The 21,382-nt window shown below is 42.2% G+C and overlaps 1 protein-coding gene across 1 annotated transcript in view; it reads right to left on the bottom strand.

Moving 5' to 3' along the window:
• Nucleotides 1-12,247: 12,247 nt before the first annotated feature.
• Nucleotides 12,248-21,382, bottom strand: part of LOC104294545 (C-type lectin domain family 2 member L-like) — a 10,581-nt gene continuing 1,446 nt past the window's right edge. The window contains exons 2-4 of the mRNA XM_009894157.1: nucleotides 15,901-16,082; nucleotides 13,841-13,944; nucleotides 12,248-12,353 (exon numbers count right to left, since the gene is read on the bottom strand). Of these exons, the coding sequence (XP_009892459.1) occupies nucleotides 12,248-12,353; nucleotides 13,841-13,944; nucleotides 15,901-16,082 (392 nt within the window). The remainder of the gene's footprint in view (nucleotides 12,354-13,840; nucleotides 13,945-15,900; nucleotides 16,083-21,382) is intronic.

Here is a 21,382-nt window from a genome sequence, read left to right as displayed (position 1 = left end):
ATTTACATGCTCTGAGCTATAGCTTTTATGTTCACTACGGGCAACAGCTGGTCAAATAAAAGACATGACAATTCCAAACAAGCCTTGCTTCACTTTACACACTTAGATTGTTTTGCGTCCACCCCCACAGGAGATGTGTGGGACACAGAGGACACACTCTGGAGCAGGTTTATCCTGAAGGACTGCAGCCCATGGACGACCAATGCTGCAGCAGGGGAACAGCGTGAGGAGGAAGGAGCAGCAGAAAGAAGCTGTTATGGACTGACCCAATGACCCCCATCCCTCTGTGCTTCTCAGGGTGGTGGGTCATGAGGGCAGTGAAGTCAGGAATAAAGCAGTGAAGTGGAGCCTGGGACGAGGGAGCAGGAGGAAGGTGTTGCTTTAATGTTTTTGTCTTCATTTCCCAATATCCAAATCTATTTTAATTTGCAATAAATAATTAACTTTCCCCAAGCTGAGTCTGTTTTGCCCATGACGGTAACTGGTACATGATCTCTCTGCCTTTATCGTAACCCACAAGCTTTTTCATCTTATTTTGTCCCCCGTCCTGTTGAGGAGATGGAATGAGACAGTGACTGGAGGGGCATCTGGCAGCTAGTCAAGGTCAACCCACCACAATTATCCTACCAGTTTATATTATTTTTCTTTTTTATTTTTTTCTTGCATATTTGCTAAGCTGTGTAAAGTTCCAGTAAATCAAAGGCGGTGGATCCTGTGGTTGTCTCAGGAAGCTCTTAAAAAGATAAGAAAGGGAGCACCCATGAGAATAATGACAGAAATTAATTCCTAGGTGGATAATACTGCTACATAGGAACAAACCAGTTTCAAAACGTCATGTATCCAGTAAATAAGCTAGTCAAACATTATAGTCTTTTGTTTCACTTGTACTAAATCCCCTTTAAACTCCCAAATTAATTTTTAAAACTTTGGAGGAGAAGTGAAAATACATTCATATATCTACCCATAAAGATTGCAGAAAACCCACCCAAGGAAAGGAAAAGCATACTTTCAGGCTAAAAAGAATAACTCCCCACCTGACCCCCCAAATTAACCAAGCAATTGATCCATATATGCAGTACACATCCAATAACTGATACAGCCAATTAACATGCATACTAAATTCTATGTAGCAGCAAAACATTAATCTTTGAGCAGCCCTTCTCATTACAGTATTTTCAAGGATCTGGGTTTTTTTGACCCAAATGGCATTACTACTATTTTTGTGTACTGCAGCAACGCTGTCCTGGAAGAGTGAGTACCATACAAATGTATGACAAGATGGTGATTTTACCATGTCAAAACTTATTTAGCTACTTCTACAAATAGATATGCCGAAGAGATGGATACAGGAGGAAAATGGAGGAGCATGGAGGACACAAGAATGGTAAACCAATAATCATCATCACAATGATGGGTGGTGATCTTATAGCAGTATCTGCTAAGCTTTTATTGAGGTTTTAGTTCCACACTAGCAGAGGGCAGCTGTGGGAAAGTACCAGAGGAAAGTCAAGGAGTAAGATATTTACAGGCAGTATCTTCCAGCTGTGGAACACACTGGAAACACAGAGCTGTTTATTAAATAAGTTAGTAAGTTAAGTTAAGCTCAAGGTTGTTCAAAGATTGGCAGTAGACCTGATACCAAAGTTGCAGGGATGAAGGTATGGGACAGTCACAAGCCTTGAAAATGTAGATCACTGTCTCAACAGAAGGATGAAACATGCAACTTGGCCTCAAGCACCAAGCCAGGGGAGAAATCCAGGAAAATGCAGGTATGCTTATATTTAAATGTGAGTGTCCGCATGGAATTTTTTGAGTATGTGCATACTTACAGTTGATGTGCATCGTATTTTACAAGATCATAAACCTGGTTCCTCTTATTTTTGCACGCTCAGAGAACTGGCTTTGTCTTTCTTTCATCCTGCTTCTTGTTTCTCAAACAGACTTCACACTTCACATTTTATTTCAGCAGAAAGAAAACTTCAAAGCCACTTACAGGCATATACAAAATGCTATATCATTTCCTTTTCTTTTGTGAAGTCTAACCGAAAACAAGACCTTTTAAATTGAATTCTGGGAAAGGCAAACAGCATCCTTTCTTGGCAACATGGTATTGTGAATCCAAGTCAGAAACACTTGGGCTTTTCTTTATTTTGGAAGGATACTTGTATTCCTTTTAATGAGATGATAGATCCAGAGGATGCTGGCAGAGCTAAACAACCAGGCGAGAAAGTCTATGAAAAGCAAGAGGCCAACCTACGGAAAAGTAGGTGTTGAAATGAAGCAAAAGGAGGGGACCATAAATTCTGTAAGGTTGAATATGAAAATACAATAAAGCAAAGCAAGAAAGAGACTGAGGAGCAGCTTGCAAGAAACATAAAAATAAGGAAACCCCAGTTCTTCAGGAGCAGGGAACCTGTCAAATGGTCTGTAAGGCAATAGATGATCAGCTTATAGATAAGGGCACACAGTAGCAGGGGAAAAAAAAATCAGTGCTTTTTTGCACGTGTGTTTGCTGTAGAGGAGGAGGTGTTTGGGGAGAGTATACTAGAATCTTCTTCACGGGTGACACACAAGACGCTGTGTCTCAGTTCAGAAGGTCAGTGCAAGAGGTTATGAAGCATCCTGGCAAAATTAATAGGCCCAAATGGCAAAGATGCTATTCATCCAAGACTTCTAAGGGAACTCAGCAAACAGACAGCCAAGCTGCTAAGAGTGGTATGAAATGGTAAGAATTTTTTAGGAATTTCTTGGTGTCAGAAGGCGAGTCTAGTTTTTAAAGGGCTCAAAGGAGATCTGGAGTACTTCCAATCACTAAATCTGGTCTTTGTATCAGAAAAAAAAAAAAACACCCCAAACCCCAAACTCAAGTAAAGAAAAGAATTTGTCATCACATGGCTAAATACGCTCACTAGTGAAAGATATTTAAGGGAAATCATGTCTCACACATCCAAGGGAATTTCTTGAAGAATAACTCTGAACACCAAAAGTTCAGTTATTTTCTCTCTGCAAAGGAAAATCTCCACAGCATGAGATTTTAGTGGTGATCAGTTTTGACTTGAAAAGATGTGACTTCTTCCAATAATCTAAAATAGCTTCACTATAAAAATGGATATTGTATCACCTTTTAGTTTTCTGTCTCATTTTCTCTATTTGCAAAAGGGTCTAAAACCTTTTCTAGGTCTAAAGTGAAAAGTTATAGACCTGCCCTAGTAGTATTCTGTATCCACCAGGAAAACAATTAACGATCTCCCAGTCCAGACCTTTGAATTTATAATAATTCTTTTTGACTTTTTTTTTTTTTGGGTCACTTTTTATTATGCGTGCACTCCAAGGTACTGACTTTCTGTAAGGTGTTCTTCAGTCCACAACTCTTAATACAAGATTGTTTTTTTTCCATAATGAAAGCACACGATTTTTAAACATTATCCATTATGTGCTTTCCTTAACCCACTATACTTGCAGAAGAAGAATCTGATTCTAAAATCCCTTCTCTTTTCCAGGAAAATTACATATGAAAACAGAATTGAATACTGTCTCTCAGGGCGGGGTATTAATTTAAGTCTTCTTTCCAAATAAAAATTGATTAAACCAGTTTGCATGACACTACAGCCATATAATGTATATTATATTAATTAATTGTCTTAATGATATTTATTTGGATCTCCTATTAGTAAATACTGTAGCAGTCTTCTGAGTCTTCATGGCTTCTTGTCTGCCTCCTCAGCCCTTTCTTGTTCCATTTATCACATGGCTATATTTTTTAATAAAGAAAAAACTATACGTAAAACATGTAGCTAGTTGCTGGAGCTATCTGATTTTTTTTGCTCAAATTGTCCATGGTCATAGGACTTCCAGAAAGACCAATGGCAGGCTGCAACCAGGGGGATCACTCTGAAACTGAAGAGACAAACATCGGCCAAGGGAGAACAGGGACATGAATTGTGTAGGCTGCAGCTCCCAGAGAGAGTCCAGGGAGATAAACCAGATCTTCATAGAATCATAGCATCATAAAATAGTTTGAGTTGGAAGGGACCTTAATAGGCCATCTAATCCAACCCCCCCCTGCAATGAGCAGGGACATCTTCAACTAGATCAGGTTGCTCAGAGCCCCGTCCAACCTGAACTTGAATGTTTCCAGGGCAGATGGAACATCTACCACCTCTCTGGACAACCTGTTCAGTGTCTCACCACCCTCATTGTAAAAAATTTCTTCCTTATATCTAGTCTAAATCTACCCTCTTTCAGTTTAAAACTGTTACCCCTCGTCCTATCGCTACAATCCCTGGTAAATAGCCCTTCCTCATCTTTCCTGTAGGCCCCTTTCAGATACTGGAAAGCTCCTATAGGGTCTCCCCGGAGCCTGCTCTTCTCTAGCCTAAACAACACAAACGGTCTCCCCGGAGCCTTCTCTTCTCTAGCCTAAACAACACAAACACTCTCAGCCTGTCTTCATAGGAGGTGGATCTCTGGTCATCTTTGTGGCCTTCCTCTGGACTCACTCCAGCAGGTCCATTTCCTTCTTATGTTGGGGGCTCCAGAGCTGGAAGCAGTACTCCAGGTGGGGTCTCACCAGAGCAGAGTAGAGGGGGACAATCACCTCCCTTGACCTGCTGGCCACGCTTCTTTTGATGCAACCCAGGGTATGGTTGGCTTTCTGGGCTGCGAGCACACATTGCCAGCTCACAATGAGCTTTTCATCCACCAAGCTTCACATAGGAATTCACAAATCCTCTGCTGATATTTTCAGTCATTTTCCATTATAAATGTAATTCATATGTTTGTTCATGGGCTTATAATGTCTGCATCTAGTCTTTGAAATTCAGCAATTATATTAAGAAATACCTGAGGGTGGATAATACGTGCTTCTAGATCTGACCAATTTGACTTAAGCAAAATGAAAAGGACATTCAAAATAAGAATTTTTTTTTTGGCTTCATAGCACCACTGGCAGCATGTGTAAGTTGTCAGTTCTCCAAGAATATATTGCCTATAGTGAATTTATGCCTCACTCAATTGCTCTTGGTGGAATCAAATTTGTGTCAGTCCTCCTGTAAGACAAAGCCAGTCTCAGTATTATTGTTTTGAGGCTATCATTCCACACTGCAGGTTTCTTTGAAGAGTAAAGTGTTTCTCCTGTTTTTGGCAACAGTTAACACAATGTGCAGTTGCACTGTTGCTGTGTTTACACAGATGTCTGAAGCAACATATCATTGTGTGCCTTCCGGTAAGTTGTGTGGTTCCCTTTTGTAAATACTGACTGCAGACTGTTAAATCTCTGTATTTCCTTCCAGCTAGGGAGTGAGATTCCTGATGTGATACTGAGGATTGAGGCCACAGTCAGATGTGCCTCTGCTCTTGACGTTTTCGAAAAGAGGGAGCCTTGCACATCACACGTCAGGTTTTTTACAGTTGAGCAGCCTACAGAGAGAAGAAGCCTCAGCGCTTGAGCAAAGCTTCTTCAGGTCTAGCTTTGGACAAAGCGCAAACAAGATAGATCTTTCTTACATTTTCCGTGTCAGATTACACGTTTTCTTCATGACTGTGTTGGGAACTAAGAACAGACCTTCTGTGGTAGCTGGACTGGCAGGCTTCATGAATAGCCCGAAGCCCAATGCAGGCATGGTATGTCCACACTGTGCACGTGAGTTCAGGCGGCCTACATTTCCCAATTCTGCTCTGTGGCAGATTACCTTAGAGTCTTTCTGGGAAGTATGTTTGAGGTGATATTGTCATGTGATAGGAAAGACAGGGAAGACACAAAGGTGCAGCTATGAACTGGGCACTGATCTGAGCCCTGAAGTAAAAGGCACAGCTGAGGCTTTCTCTTCTGTAGTGACTGGGGTGCTCCACAATGTTTTTGTCTTGAGTAAAGAAACAGCACAGAGATCAATAAATTTAGAACATAGTGTAGAGAAACTGAGGAAAGCTTTTCCATGGCAGGCGTCTACAGCTGTGTTTCATGATCAGTAGGAACTCTAGATGTTTGACAACACTGGGGACAGCTGGGAACTGGTGACCACAAGCTCTGTCATTACTTTGAGTAAACCCTTTTGACATTCTATTTTGTTCTCCTAGCTATGAAGACAGACTCCAATTTCTAGTTGCTATAATATTCTGTTAGGTCAATGACGTCTCCCATAAACTATAAAAATGGTACGAAAATCCTTAACCACAAGAACTCAGAGTTTCTGGTTACGCAACCAGTGGAGACTTTTTGCAACATTTTGGTTTTATATCCGAGAAATCTCTTTGCTGTCACTTAGATGCATTGGGGAAAAAAAACTCATTTAAGTCTGAAATGTAATAACATTTATTTTTGTAAATATTTTAATGGTGTTGTAAACATTGTTACAGTGCAACATGTAATAAAACCACATTTCTCAAAATTCCACTTCAAAACATGTTTCATGTAAATGAAGATCAAAATTCCTGTAAGTGGCATTGACACTATGCAAAGAAGCAGGAAACTACCTAGAGATTTTATGATACACATCAAAGGACAGTAAAGGTGCTTTAATAGAATGTAGATGCTCTCATACAGTCAGAAGAAAAACAAGAGCAAACAAATTTTGCAAATCTTTCAAATTACTACTTCCTGGAGCAGTTCTCATTGGGTTAGAGATGCTTTTGTGGCCTTGTGTTCACAAGTTCAAAACCATTCTTGTTTGCTAGCACTAGATCACGAGCAGATCTCGTCATGCCAGAAGAAGACAGAGGCTCTTTTTCTGTAAAGGCCCCCAATCTGCCTTTGGATTGCTTCTGCAATTTCCATCTTAACTTTGCCTTCTGCAAAGCAGCCTGGAGTAATGCGTTATGTTTCCTAAGCAACTCCTTGTAAAGCTGTTTCCTCCTGGGAAATGGGTCCACATTTAGTACTGTTGATCTTACTGGTAGATGATTTTAAGAAAAACCGTGCAAATAGTGTCTGAGGAAGCCTTTAGATGACCTGATTTGAGCAGCCAGCAAATACCATTGTGGTTTCAGCAACCTTTAAGTCTCCAAGTAACATGAAAATGGTTGGTGCAGGAAGTGGAGGTAGTGTCTACGTATGGGCAGTTTCCATTCTCTCCATGCCGGGGCTGAGATGAACACCACCCTTCACATCCACTGCCGTCCAGCTGTACCAGGGCTGGCTGGCAGATGCATTGGTGCAAAGTCAGAGGTGAAGCCTTGGGAGTTGGGGTTAGAAATGTCTACGGTCTTGATAAATCACCCATTTCTTCTCTAAGCTCAGACTTTCCATTCACAGCACCTACCATGTCCCAGTCAGAGCAAGTTCTCTAACCTGCAATTTATTTCCAGTTGGTGCTCTCTTTGTTACAGCAGGAACCCCTACAAAGGGGATAAGAAGTGGGAGAATCAGACCCCAGGCATAGTTCTCACACGTATGTTTGTTCCTGCACTAAATGTTACACCCCCTCAGGGGACTGTCAGGGGTCCCTCCAGGCCCTCCCCCCGTCTCCCCCGGAGTATTGGGGTCAACAAAGGAAGGAAAAAAGGTCTCAAAGGTCTCTGTGGGTGTAAATAGCTCTCAGCCCTGACAAAGGGGGGAAAAACTCCTGCAGCTGCTTTTGTCAGAGCCCTGTCCCAGCAGCCACCACATGGTTGTGTAGTGCAAGGAGACAGCCTAGCTGCCTGGCTGCTGTGGTGCCACACGTGAGACAGTTCCTATTTCACCCCTTCTTTTCCCCCTCTGTCAACGACAGGGGCTGAGTCCTGGAGATCTGCCTTGTCATGAGGGCGGTGGGGTTCACCCTGCTCGGGTCTGAAAACATCAAACCTCAGAAGCTGTGTGCAGCATTGCTCGGTGCTACAGGCACTGCAGTTTCTGAACCCTAAAACCTCTAGGTCCGGTGGGTCCCTATAACCATGCTTTCTTGAGAGTTTTCAGTTGGTGCTAGAGGAAACAGGGTTATTGCATGTGACATAAGCAGTTGCCAGATAAACTAAACGCAGTGGTTGCTATCAGGATTTCAGTGAGACAGGAGAGCTTCTCAGAAAGTGGGAATTCGTCAGACAACAGAGTTACACTTACCTCACTTAACATTAGAAGTGCCAGTAAAAATAGGCACATAGCCTGGATTTTTATGTCTAGGCTTCCTCCATAAACAGTAGTGAGAAGCCAGACCCCCCCACGGACCAAGTATCCCATCCTAAAATACCTGGGATGAATTTTCCCTCAGTCTCTCAAATTTTAGGTGGCTAGGCAGGGCAGCTGCTCACCCTCGGTCAGTGCAAAATCCATTGTTATATGCCATAGTATGTCCCACTCTGTTCCCATTTCTCTGTTTCTCCTAACTCTGCCTCCTGCTGACTCCTTTGTCCCTTTTCCCTGGTCAGGGTGTCCCTGCTGCTCCTTACACTTCAGAGCCCGCTGAACCTCAGGATGGCACTGATCTCCATTTCATGGAGATGTCTGTGTACCTCACTTCAATCTCACTGATTAAGACAATCTCTTTTCAGGACAGCCTCAGCTCCATATGCACATAGATTGTACGGGACATTCGTCTTCATGGCTTCAGCCTCCTTGGCCCTAATGGGATTTGCCCCAGGGGACTGGATTATGGGAAAATGACCAATATGTCATTTTTTCCTTTTATTAATGCAAGAAAAATCAAGCCCACCTAATGCCACAAGAAAATCAAGACAATTGTATTTCATCAGCTTCCCAGCCACTTCAGCGTACAGATAAAATTAAATGTCACCCTTCATTACTTTTTTTCCTCACATCTGCTCTGTTTTCCCTAATTTTAGTTTATAACTGCAGTGAGTCAGCAAGGGTATTCCACTGGCAAGTCCTTTGAACAGCCTAAGTCTGAATGTCAAGGTTAGAGCCATAAGGCCTCTATCTCCGTTCCCACCCCTTCTTTTACCCGGTCACGGAAGGAAACATCTAACAGTTGTTCTTTGTCATCTCCAAGGAGAAAGTAGCTGCTCCTATAGTCTGCTTCTGACCTGTTGGTTGGTTGGACCATACTGCATAAACCAACGCTTTTTATTCCCTCTTCCCACCACTCACCATGCCAATGTCTCCTCTCATCCCCAAAATACAAAACATCACTTCCTGCTTTCCAGAAGCAGCTGACTTTTCTGCCTTTACGCTTGCCGGTTCTGAGGTTCTGATGAGGCAGACTACAGAAAGCTCAGGGATAGAAATTTAGAATACAGATAGGGTACAAATTATAGGATGGAATATAGGATATACAAGGTTCAGAATACAGGAATAAAATACAATTTAAGATCCTTGGATGCTGAAGTAGTCATCTTTCTGTATTTTCTTCCCCAGTCTAAGTATTAATACTTTTCTGGAAGTGGCTTTACTTTCATTTGACACTGAGAATTTATAATACACATAGTGAAGAGGCCCTCATTCTGGGGACAGAGGCATTTCTTTCCTGTTTCAGCAGCTCATCCACTTTGATTCTGATTGAAAGAAACTCAATTCAGTGAGCCTCTGTAACCTGCAAAACTGGTGGTTTGGGGAAGTGCCAGTGATTTTGCAGTGGATCACACTCTCTGTTCATCTACCTATAACTCGTGGAGGTGGAATTTCTTTCCATCGGACTCATATACTCCCACTGCAGTACCACTCTTTCGAATGACAGTACAGTATTATACCTGCTACGTAAAGATGCTGCAGAATGTGTGCATGTTGGAGAGATTCCCCTTTCCTCAAATAGAAAAGGATATGTAATTTTGGAGAGGCAGAATTCAAACGTGGGGAAAAATTTAGGATCTTGATGTCCAATGACCTCTGAAGAGAAATGATTTGGAGACTAAAGACTTAATTTGAGTTACTGATGGCTTTCAGATTGATATCACTCTGAAGCGTCCTCTATTGTTTAGGTTTACCATGCATGGCTGGAAATTAGCTGAAAATAGGATATTTGCAAGAAGGAAAGGATCTGTTTAACGAGTTCTTATGAAACTTACAAATGAACCTATGAGAAAAATGACAATTCTCCTGAATTTCATGGAATCACCCACAACTAGACATTGAGGCCTTCCCATCTGCTTAGAAATGTTCAAATCAGTTATTGCGATGCTTCTTTATTTAACACAGGCTTTTGTGAGTGTGTCACTGTTGCTGTATCAGTCACTCTTGGACAATTCCCTCCCTTTGCAGTTTTCTGTGTATGTGTATTATATGTCCTCAGCACCTGATCCAGAATACTAATTTCAGAAGAACAAGCTGAAGGAGAGAGCGTGTAAATATCACTGACTGGCATACCAGTTGCTTGTGCTCCCTGAAAGCCGATGATCTCAAACCAAACCTTTCTTTTAACAATAAAAACAATCCCTGAAAACTGCCAATACAGGGAAGGCCTATGGTAACAGCAAACAGTTTATTTCAGCCCAGATAAACACAAAACAAAATCTGTAGTTGTACTCAAGTGCAATTTATTCAAGACAGTTGTTGGTTACCTTTTTGTCTCAGAATCCCAGAGGGAACGTCCGAGTTACAGCAGCTAAGAGCCCCAAACTGTCTTACACCTCCTCCTCTCCCAAACAGCCCCTTCGCAGGAACTCAGTAAGGGAGCTTTCCACATTGCAAGTCTTTCAAACTCATTACATTCCTCTTAGTGTTCTATCAAAATAAATTATTTACACAGATCATAGCACAGCTTTTGAAATGCACAGTATGAGTGCTGGCTTCATTTGCACCACTGTAAAGCAGCAAGCACCTTAGTGCAGTTGGCTGTGGAAGCACTTGGACGTGAAATTGGCACCAGTGTGACCTGATTCAGGACTACTGTCCCTACACACAGAATCTGAAAAAGTAATTCAGTGACACAGCCTGTCACCTTTAGCACCACGGATATGTTGGTCATTTTACAGGAATTGCTTGCCAGGCAGCTACATCGTTTATGGTTGGACTTGATGATCTTAAGGGTCTTTTCCAACCTACATGATTCTATGATTCCATAATCATTAGCAGTAAGATGCAAATGGTAGAGAAATGTGCAACCCTCTGCTGATGTCCTTTCAGTAACCAGCCAGCTGAAGGCTCCAACAGAAATTCCAGCACATCTCATCAAGGCTAATTACTGCCCCCAGCTATCTGCGCCACCTGTCTGCTGGAGACTTCTGCAGCACAGCACAACTGTGAGAAGCTAACGTAGACCCCTCACACCCACCCCGGGAATGGAGCAGCTGAGGGGTGGTGCTGACGATGCCTGGGAAGCTTCAGCAGAGGCGCACCAGCAAATGGTGGCAACTGTCATGTCTCAGTCTGCCACAGCTGTCTGCTCAGAACATTTTTCCTGAACTTTGGGATCAGTAAACTCCACATGCTCTTTCCAGTGGCAGATTTTTTTGCATAGACAAACCACTGCTTCCAGTGGGTGCAAAAAAAAAACTGGAAATGCCCTTTTCCTCAGATTACTGTGCACTGGATGTGTAGATAATGCAACTGGCCACAAACAATCCTGCCGTGTTGGGGTGAGGGATGCCTACTGCTTTTTTTTACAAGCTCAAATCTTAGCACGAACAAACTTAGCAAAGATTATGAAAGCCCAAACAAAAATGAGGCAGAGTAGGAAAGGCTTTGTGAGTTGGCAGAAGCCCATTCCTTTGACAAGTACTGAACTTTCTGTCACTCCAGCCACAGTATGAGAGTGACGGCCAGATTGTCAGGGCACAAATTGAGTATATTTGTTTTCTTAAAAGAATAAAAGTTTAACAGAAAAACATAAGATTAATAGGTCACAGCAGAAATAAAAGGAGGTAAGAGGGACAAACGGGGGCTGAAGGCAAAACCAGAAGACTGGCAGATATGGAAATGTTGTACTGAAATAATCAGTACAAAGCACAGCAAAGAGCAGAAGGCATTTTTGGAGAGAAAACAGAGCCCTGATTTAACTGTTTTTGGAGGTGTGCTGGCTGGCTGGGGTCTCTGGCTGCTGTGTATCCCCAAGGCCAGGTGCTGAGAGGAAGGCAAACATGAAAGAGATCCTTATGTATCATAAGACCGGCAGGAATCTCAATCAACCTTCAGCTTCATCAGCTAGCGCTGGTAGAATCCATTGTAGGTGATCTGTAAACCAGACGAAGTACATTCCTCTTCTGTCCTAGGATAGAAGACCTAGAAGCATATTATGGAACCTGAGACAAAACCTCTTCTCTCCAATTTAGGCTTCCAGACAGTCTGAGACAGCGTGACTGTAGCAGGGCTGCCATCTATCTAAAGTGACTGTACAATGGATGTCGTAACTGTCAATATCAAATGAAGACCTAAGTCACCTCTTCAGGGAAGTTGCATACAGATCCAGCGCCTGGGCAAAGTGCATGCTGACGTAGAAATAGTGAAGCCATCCAAGTAGGCACACTCAGAATGATTCCAGATCTGGAACCTGAAAAAATACAGGAAGAAAACAGTGATTACTAAATGATTTCTACTGCCAAGCTAAATATTTTAGCCTGCTGTAAAGCAAAACCTCTGCTGAAGTAGTTCCCAGTTCACTTTGGTCCAGTGTGATATGGTAGTTTCAGCTGCTAAAAGCAAGGTCAGTGATAAATCATGCAAGAAAAGCCTGTTTAGCAATGCTGAATGGCTTGTATTAGAAACAGTGTGGCCAGCAGGACTAAGAAAGCGATTGTGCCCCTGTACTCAGCACTGGTGGGGCTGCACCTCAAATATTGTGTTTAGTTTTGGGCCGCTTGCTACAAGAAAGATGCTAAGGTAATGGAGAGTGTCCAAAGAAGAGCAATGAAGCTGGTGAAGGGTCTACAGCACAAGTCTTATGAGGAGCGGCTGAGGGAACTGGGGTTGTTTAGTCTGGAGAAAAGGGGGCTGAGGGGAGACCTTATCGCTCTCTACAACTACCTGAAAGGAGGTTGTAGAGAGGTGGGGGTCGGTTTCCAAAGTAACAGGTGACAGGACAAGAGAAAATGGCCTCAAGTTGCGCCAGGGGAGTTTTAGATTGAATATTAGGAAAAATTTCTTCACCAAAAGGGTTGTCAAGCACTGGAACAGGCTGCCCAGGGAAGTGGTCGAGTCACCATCCCTGGAGGTATTTAAGATGGGTAGATGTAGCGCCGAGGGACATGGTTTAGTGATAACTTGGCAGTGGTAGGTTAACGGTTGGATTTGATGATTTTAAAGGTCTCTTCCAAGCAAAACAATTCTATGATTCTATGAATCTCTGTTTCTATGAATGGTCCACACCAGGTACCATACAATAACAGAAGGAGAGACAAAAGGCCGCTTATGCTATATCCTGCCAAGAATAACTGAAGTCATAAATGGTCTAGAGAGCAAGACAGGGGGAACTGCTATTTGATGTGCCTGATGTAGAGCTGCTGTAGCCCACACATTTTCTAATACAAATAGGGGGAACATCTGGGTTGTCTGCAGGTTGTGACAAACTCACTAAAACAGATATAATTTTTCTTATGAAGCTGCTTAATCCATTGGAAGAAGATTATTTCCTCAAACCTGTCACTTCATTCTCTTTCATCCCTAAAAATTGTATACGTATTTGCTAGACTTTTTGTATTTCAGGAAGACAAGCACATAGGATCACATTGGAAACCCACCTGAAAAGAGACTGAAATGTCTATATTATGTAGTGAAAAATATGTATAAATTAAGGTAAATAGGGATGATCAATAACATTATCTTCATGTGCTGAGCTAGCAAAAAACCCTTCTTGAATCAGGGACTTCTCTACATTGATGCTATTGGAGTTAGATCAGTAATAACTGCAAAGACTTCATTTTCAAAGTCATAGTTATAAATCACAGGGAAAAAAAAGAATCCTGACAGAAATAACATTGTGCTGTAAACCCTAATTGTACATTTGCTTAGGTACATGTTAGAAAATCACAAGGAACTTACGAGTTCTCCTTGAAGACAATACCATTCTCCCAATAGAAGCTTTCACCTTTCTTGCGCAATCCAATCCAGTAGTCATCTATTTTCAAATGCTTAGCTAAAGAATGCTAAAAAAGGACAGAAAGCATTTTTGCCAACATGAGCTCTCAAAAGGAGAAACAAATTCCTCCTGTAAGTTTTGACGAGGACTAGCTCATCATTCTGTCATCTAGAACACTTTCATCAGCATTTCATTGAAAGAGAAAGACCCTAATTCTGCCTTTGAATTGACGCTTATAGTATCATAAACTTCAGTGAAGTTATTCAACTCTATACCCTTGAAAATTATTGTTCACTGCACACAAAAATACCCAATTGGTTGTGTATGTCTATATGTTTATCAATGTCTACATATGCAGCTTGGTCTAAATAGGCTGGTACACACAGGTGTTTCCTGCATTTCAGATTGGCATATGGGAACTCCTCCCCTTTCCAGTGATTATTTAAGTAATTTAAATTTTTTATCTGTAGATGTACAGAAAAAAAGAGTAGAAGACAGTTCACTGCTCCTGAAGTTTGCAACAACCTGTATCAAACACAGCAAAGAATGATGGAAGATAACAGAAAGAGCATTTGCAATGGGGTAATATTACAGAATTCCCTGCAACAAGCTATCATTACTCAGTGAACTTAAAAATGATGTAAATATTAGCTGTCAGCAGGGACTCCAATGGACATGAAAAGAGTGAATCCTTATACTCCTCCACTCTCCCCAAGCAACTTCAGTTCAACACAGTTCAGATAATACTGTCTCTGTATGGTCTCAATGCCATTTCTAGTTTTTGGTCTACCTTCTTCTGGTGTGGCTCACACTACCCAGTGCTGGAGCACACCACAGAGCACTAATCTTACCCGGTAGGCCAATGTCAGTGTTCCTGTGCTTTTCTTGCACAAGTTGTTGTTTACAGTTTGTAGGTTTAAAGTTTTTAAGCAGCAGTTTAAATAGCACCAATTCCTGTCTAGCCAATTACCAGCTGAGTATCACAGGGACCAAATTAGAAGAGCAGCTTTCAGGCAAGTAAGGAAGTGAGGCATCTACAAATTTGGTAAGAGGTGATCGCTCACAGGGCAGCGACACAGAAGGGACTTGTGGAGAGCGGACAAGCTGGTAAATATGGTTGGTATTATTGGCAAAAAAAGGGGTCTGATGATGGGATAAAATGAGAGACCACATTCAGCAAGGGACTCATACATCAAGTAAGAACTAGGCCCTGCACCTTTCTCATTGTTGAAATTCTTGTCACTGTAAAAACATTTATTAGCTCAAGTCAAATTCAGATGTGACTTAATCTGTGTAATTTCACTGAGGTTTCCTCCATTTCATTATCTGCTACACCTAGGATGTACCAGCCAACTGGGAAAGCAGCCTTTTGACCTCTATTCAACAATCACGCTAAGACGAAAGCTCTGATGTCTATCTATTTAAAACCTAACTTTTTAACAAAACTAGCTTCTCATTGACAATAGTAGAAAGACAGCAGATCTGTAAAAGCATATTACAGTTTTAGCAGCATACAGCATTAAGACGACACTAGCATTCACCGACTCAGTGCAAGTGGACAATAATACTGGCAAATCAAAGTATTTTAAAAGACTTCTTAGCATGAGAAAATGTCCAAACCAGCTTCAGCGGGGGTATATTCCCACCACTGGTATAAGCATGCATCTCTAAGAGGCATTAAGGCATATACCTGATTATACCTGCTTTGAAGATGAAGGTCCATAGGACAGAAAGGTAAAACTAGGCAAACTGTTTCATAACAAAGAGCTTTTCATAGTCATTCAAGTCAAATCCAGGCACCAAAGCAGAGTGAGGCAGCTGATACTGCTGGTGCACCTGCTGCGGCCAACCAGCTACCTAAAGTGACAAAGCAGGTACTTCCCACAACCTGTATTCCCAGAACTTACTTTTTTGCATGCAAAAAAAAAAAAAAAAAAAAAAAAAGCGCTTTGTCAAGGAAAGAGAGAGATAGAGAAATACAGTAGTTGTGTTCTGTTTTGTTGTTGTGTTTTTTTCCCATTACCATTTCCTCCTGGTTTTCAAAAATGGCTAGCAAGGATTCATTCGCAGTGCAGAAGGTCTGACTAGACGTCCAGTTTTTTTCTTCCTCTGAGATGAAATAACATTTATTTTTGTAACCTATCCAGTCACCAGGGCACTGTTCAGGAGGAAATTTTCCATGGTGAGATGTCTGAGGTTTTAAGTCTACAAAAGAAAAGACAGAACAACATTTCTACCTGCTAAAATCTTAGCATTCATCAGTGTAAGTCAACCTAAAATGTATATTTTTTGAAAGCCAGTGCCACACTAGATGCCAGAAGAGAAGCCAAAGGAAGGGCAAGGATCCTGACCTTCCCTGACTTTCGGGCACTGTCTTCAGCTGAGAAATGTGAGGGTTGGGGGCTGCAGCCCAATTATTCTTAGAAATTAAGTAGGGTTTGGAAAACAATTCCAAATTTTAGACAATTAGAGGCATTGACAACTGGTGATTTATACTCTGCACATTTTAAATCCAGTAAGAGGGTAATAAACCTCATACTGTTAATTTATTGATCGAATTCATTTTAAGTAATGAAGTTGCTTGAATATCTACAACTGGTGAGGTATTCCATGAAAGCAAGTTGCTTTTATTTTGTATCAGACCTTTAAGTGTTTGGTAAATCTATGTGATGTTAAGTAAATTGGGTGTTGATATGATGCTAATTAAATTTGTCTGTTAATGAAGACGTAAAAAATATTATTTGGAGATAATGGCTTGGAGAATGGTTAATTGGAGTTGTTACCCAGCACATTTTGATGCCCTCTTTTCATCTTCTTTCTGTCACAGTAGCTCTGTGAGGGTGATAGGACTCACTGGCATGTTTTGTTTCAGTGCCGAGTTTAATTTCATGCAATGAAAAGAATTAATTTGCATTTACTTTTGTTTCTATTTTCCAAACAAAAATAATCTGCCCTGATTGTTACTGAATGCTTACAATGACCTTTTCTGTGCAGCATGGCATCTTTTGTAACATACCCAGGCTCACCCAGTGTACAAAGCGTATTCCCTGGGTCACCCTGCTGGGACTGAATCCAGACCTTCTGCACCCAAAGTGTATTTTTCCACTGCTTAAGCTTGGAGACGGCTAATACTGAAATGAAAGTAACTGGCCATTATGGGAGTAATGGGGCGTGCAGGAAGTGAATTGATCTCCCAGACTCTGCAGCCTGCTGTTGCCACGCTTGCTCTCTTTTTCTTTCTGATCAGCTACTCTCCTTGCTATATATAATTGGAGACCCCTTAGCAAGTCACCTGTGAGCGCCACCCTCACCCCCTCCAAGAAAATGTGACTGATTAAATTAAATAAAAGCCTAACAAAGCAAAGGAAAATCAATGGGGACAGATGTCACTATCGTCCTCCATTCATTTCCACATATGTGCAGAGGACCTCACTACTATACGTCATTGCAGGGGGCAGACTGAAGATTATTTAATGCAGAGACTCAACAGCTCCCTGTGTAGACGGCACTGTGGAGGCTCCACTGAGATACATATGCACCCAGAGACTTGGAAACCTCAGCTAATACTGCAGGCAGCACAGCCTTTGCTCCTATAAAAGAGTTCTGCATGGAATAGTGGGAGCACAGCTGGCCTCCACTGTGCCAGTGGCAGGTAGGCCTGATTTCTTCAAAATACACAAATGGATTTTTAAAAACAAAAAGGCAGAATGAACCCCAAAGACCATTTGTGAAAAGACATGCTAGCTGTATTATGTAGTTGCCTTCTACGTGTGACAATAAAGGAGCCCTCAAGACCAGATATAGCAGCAGCTCACACAATAAGCCTGGAGTCTATGCCTGGAGATGCGATGCTGACTTAGTGCACTAGCTGGTATAATCAGGTAAGTTACTGTTGATAAGCACAGGCAAGACATGCATACACCACATACATGGCCAGGCAAGAAAGTACACTCTTAACAGTAAAAAGGATGCAGCGAAAAGAAAAAAAAAAACAGTTTACAAGTGAATCATCATTTTATCTGTAGGAAGAATTCTCTCTCCTTTTAAATTCTGCCTGGAGGTTATTCAACCTTAGACCAACATCAAAACAACTGAAATAGTGATAGAAGTCCCAGGTTTTGTGACTCTGCAGTACTAATGTTGGTGTGCTTGACTGCTGTGATCCTGGAGCCCAGCAGTCAGAGGAAACATATCTCAAATGGAAAATGTTCTGAAAACTTACCAAATATAATTAATATCACCAGCAGAAATACCAGCAGGGAGACCCAATAAACTGTGAAAAAGAAGATCATTAATGGTTCTGTATATATGAGCACTTGGACTCAGACTATATTTCAGTATTGAGTGAGACAGCAGCAGGATAGCCTTTCATTTAAGCTCTAAGTATGTAAATACAAAGCAAACAAGACACTGTGAATTGACATTTATGTAACTGGACAGCTTGATAAATTGACCAACTATCACCAAAATGGCTTTTTTTTTTTTTGATCTGTATACACCCTAAAGTTTTCCACCGATGCACAGATCCCTGTATATCAAATTTAAGCCTTCCAGTCCCAAGTTTAACATTTCCTCTATGTTTTGCAGACCTCTTAGCAATAACCTCCTGAGGCTGAGAACTTGCAGGTCATCACTGACTCCAAGTAAGCTACATCCATGTTTCAAAAACAGGAAAATGTCCTCCCACAATTCAAACATTAAAAGCTGAGGTTCAGAGTATGGCTGCAGTTTTGAATCAAATGTATTTTCTCTTTGTCACAGGCTCTCCTTCTCATACAAACTTCAGTGCAGATGTGCAAGCTCATCTGCTGCAAAGGCACAAACTATTAATGAGGTTTGGCTTTACCTTCTACATCTTATCCAAGAGTATTTCATACAGGTAAACTACCACATGGAAAAATGCCCATTTTCACACAAAAGGATCAAACATAAACACTTCACACTTGGATCAAATGTAACAGTTATCCTAATTTTTGTGACTACAGCTTTGCCTAGAAGGAAGCTCCCAGGTTTTGTCTTGTCCAAGACAGGGGACCTGGAACTAGATTTGGAGCTAGACTTCAGCTTCCTGCAGGAACGTGTCTTACCAAACACCAAAGAAAAAAGTCTTACATTTTGACTGCAACAACCACTTTTTACAGTGCCCTCTTGTCCTCTGCATCCATGAGCTATCTGCCACGTTCCCAAGAGATGTTTGTGCCAGGCAGGGGGTCTCACTGTTCCATCCATCTTCAGACTCCATCTACAGCTGGGCAAAAAAGAAAGAAGTTATGTTTAACAAGTGTTTCCCTTACCATCTATAAATGAGTGGAAATAGTAGAAATCCCAAAGCTGCCTTAGTTATTGCCTGTACCTGAGGGGATGAGGGCAGGGTGGACAGTGAAATGAGGAAAGAAATAGAAAATAAGGAACTTGTGCCCTTATACATATCTGAGGCCCACCGAAAGGAGAAGGTGGCCCTCAGATACATTGCATATATCCTTCTTCTCAAGAAGGGGGGCTATCAGGAATGAGGACTGTAACAGAGGGAAAGGGAAGGGCAGGGATGGGGAATATCCAGGCAGCAGGGAAAGGCCACAAAAAACAGAGCTTTCTCCTTCACCTCTAGGTAGCTTAAAGCACTTTTTTCTGCACACGAAAAGTTTGGGCAATTTCCCAAGTGAGGCTGAACCTGGTCTGCAGAGGGAAATTCACTGTACCCTTTTGTGTTGACTCCAATAAGTGGTTTTCCTTGCAGTTTTTCTTAAATTCTACTTTGAATGACACAAATTTAACTGAAAAAGTAATCCAGAAAAGAACATGCAGCTATAAACATTATTGTGTCAGTGCAGAAATGTCAATTCATCTTCATGAGTTAGGTTATAATAGGAAAAAAACCAACCCAGTACTCTTTAAGAAAGGCTTCAACATCTTTACTTTCATTACTGTTATTATTATTTATGTTAAGTGGCACATGCCTAAGAGGCCTCCTTAAGTCCACAAATTCATAACAGCAATTAGGTGCCTAAATACCTCTAAGAATCAGACTCCACTTGTGCTTGGTCCACACTACTGAAACAGGAAGAGACTAAGGCTTGGAATTACATTCTCCAATAAGGTGCTCTTTCCCCAAAGACTCTTCTCATTGCCCCGAACACATCCCCAAAACACTCTGTCCATTTTAGTGCCTGGATTTTCGTTGTTTGGTATGTGAATGTATGCTTGCTCGTGTGCTGGGCCTCTTGCTTCCAAGCGAGCATGCCACACTTTGTTATTGTACTGGAAAAGCAATGGTTTTGACTCCAGCCACAGAAGAGCTTCTCCTGAACCTTCTCATCCACACTAGGAAAAAAGCCTATTTCCCACCCTTGGCTTTTGGGTTGTAACAGTGAACAACACAGCCAACTGGGGTGCAGGTGAGCTCTGTAACACAAGCTGCTTCTTGAAGGCAGGTGCTGGCAAAAGTGTTTCAAAAGTTTGGAAGACTGAAGAAAAACATGTAGACTAAAGTTCAGCAATGTTTCACTGAGCCACAAAAAATGTTTCCATTTCTGAGAGCTTATTCAGCTAATGAAATTTGCTCTCGCTTTCTGCGATGAACTTTTTCCTTTAGAGAAAGCAGCAGCAGGTTTTTAGCAGGAATTCTGTTTGTTCTAGGCCTAGGCCACAAGACAACTGCAAGCGAACCAGAGGTCCGGGCCACCCCTGCTTTAAACAAGCACATTTTCCTCCTCATAGAATCACAGAATGGTTTAGGTTGGAAGGGATCATCTAGTTCCACCCCCCCTGCCATGGGCAGGGACACCTCCCACTAGACCAGGTTGCTCAAAGCCCCATCCAGCCTGGCCTTGAACACCGCCAGGCATGGGCCATCCACAGCTTCACTGGGCAACCTGTTCCAGTGTCTCACCACCCTCAGAGGGAAAAATTTCTTCCTAATATCTATTGGGATATCTATTCTAGGATTCCTAATATCTATTCTAAATCTGTGCTTTTTCAGTTTGAAGCCATTACCCCTCATTCTATCACTACATGCCCTTGTAAAAAATCCCATTCCAGCTTTCTCGTAGGCGCCCTTTAGGTACTGGAAGGCTGCTCTAAGTGTCCCCGGAGCCTTCTCTTCTCCAGGCTGAACAACCCCAACTCTCTCTGCATGTCCTCATAGGAGAGGTGCTCCAGCCCTCTGATCATCTTTGTGGCCCTCCTCTGGACCCACTCCAACAGGTCCATGTCTCTCCTATGTTGGGGGCTCCACAGCTGGACACAGTACTCCAGGTGGGGTCTCACCAGAGCAGATTAGATGGGCAGAACCATCTCCCTCCACCCCCTGGCCACGCTGCTGGGAATGCAGCCCAGGATGGGGTTGGCCTTCTGGGCTGCGAGCATCCCCATTTCCCTCCTCTTTAGCCCCACCTTCCCTTCGGCTTCGGCGGGGGATGCGCACACGGGCCCCAACCTAAGCCATGGCAGCAGCAGCACCCCACCTGCTCCCGGCGCTGCGGGCGGGGGCTCTCCGGCTGCCGGCC

Source organism: Charadrius vociferus, unplaced genomic scaffold (genome assembly GCF_000708025.1).
Source record: "Charadrius vociferus isolate BGI_N301 unplaced genomic scaffold, ASM70802v2 scaffold561, whole genome shotgun sequence".
NCBI lineage: Eukaryota > Metazoa > Chordata > Aves > Charadriiformes > Charadriidae > Charadrius > Charadrius vociferus.
This window is presented reverse-complemented; position numbering and strand designations above follow the sequence as displayed.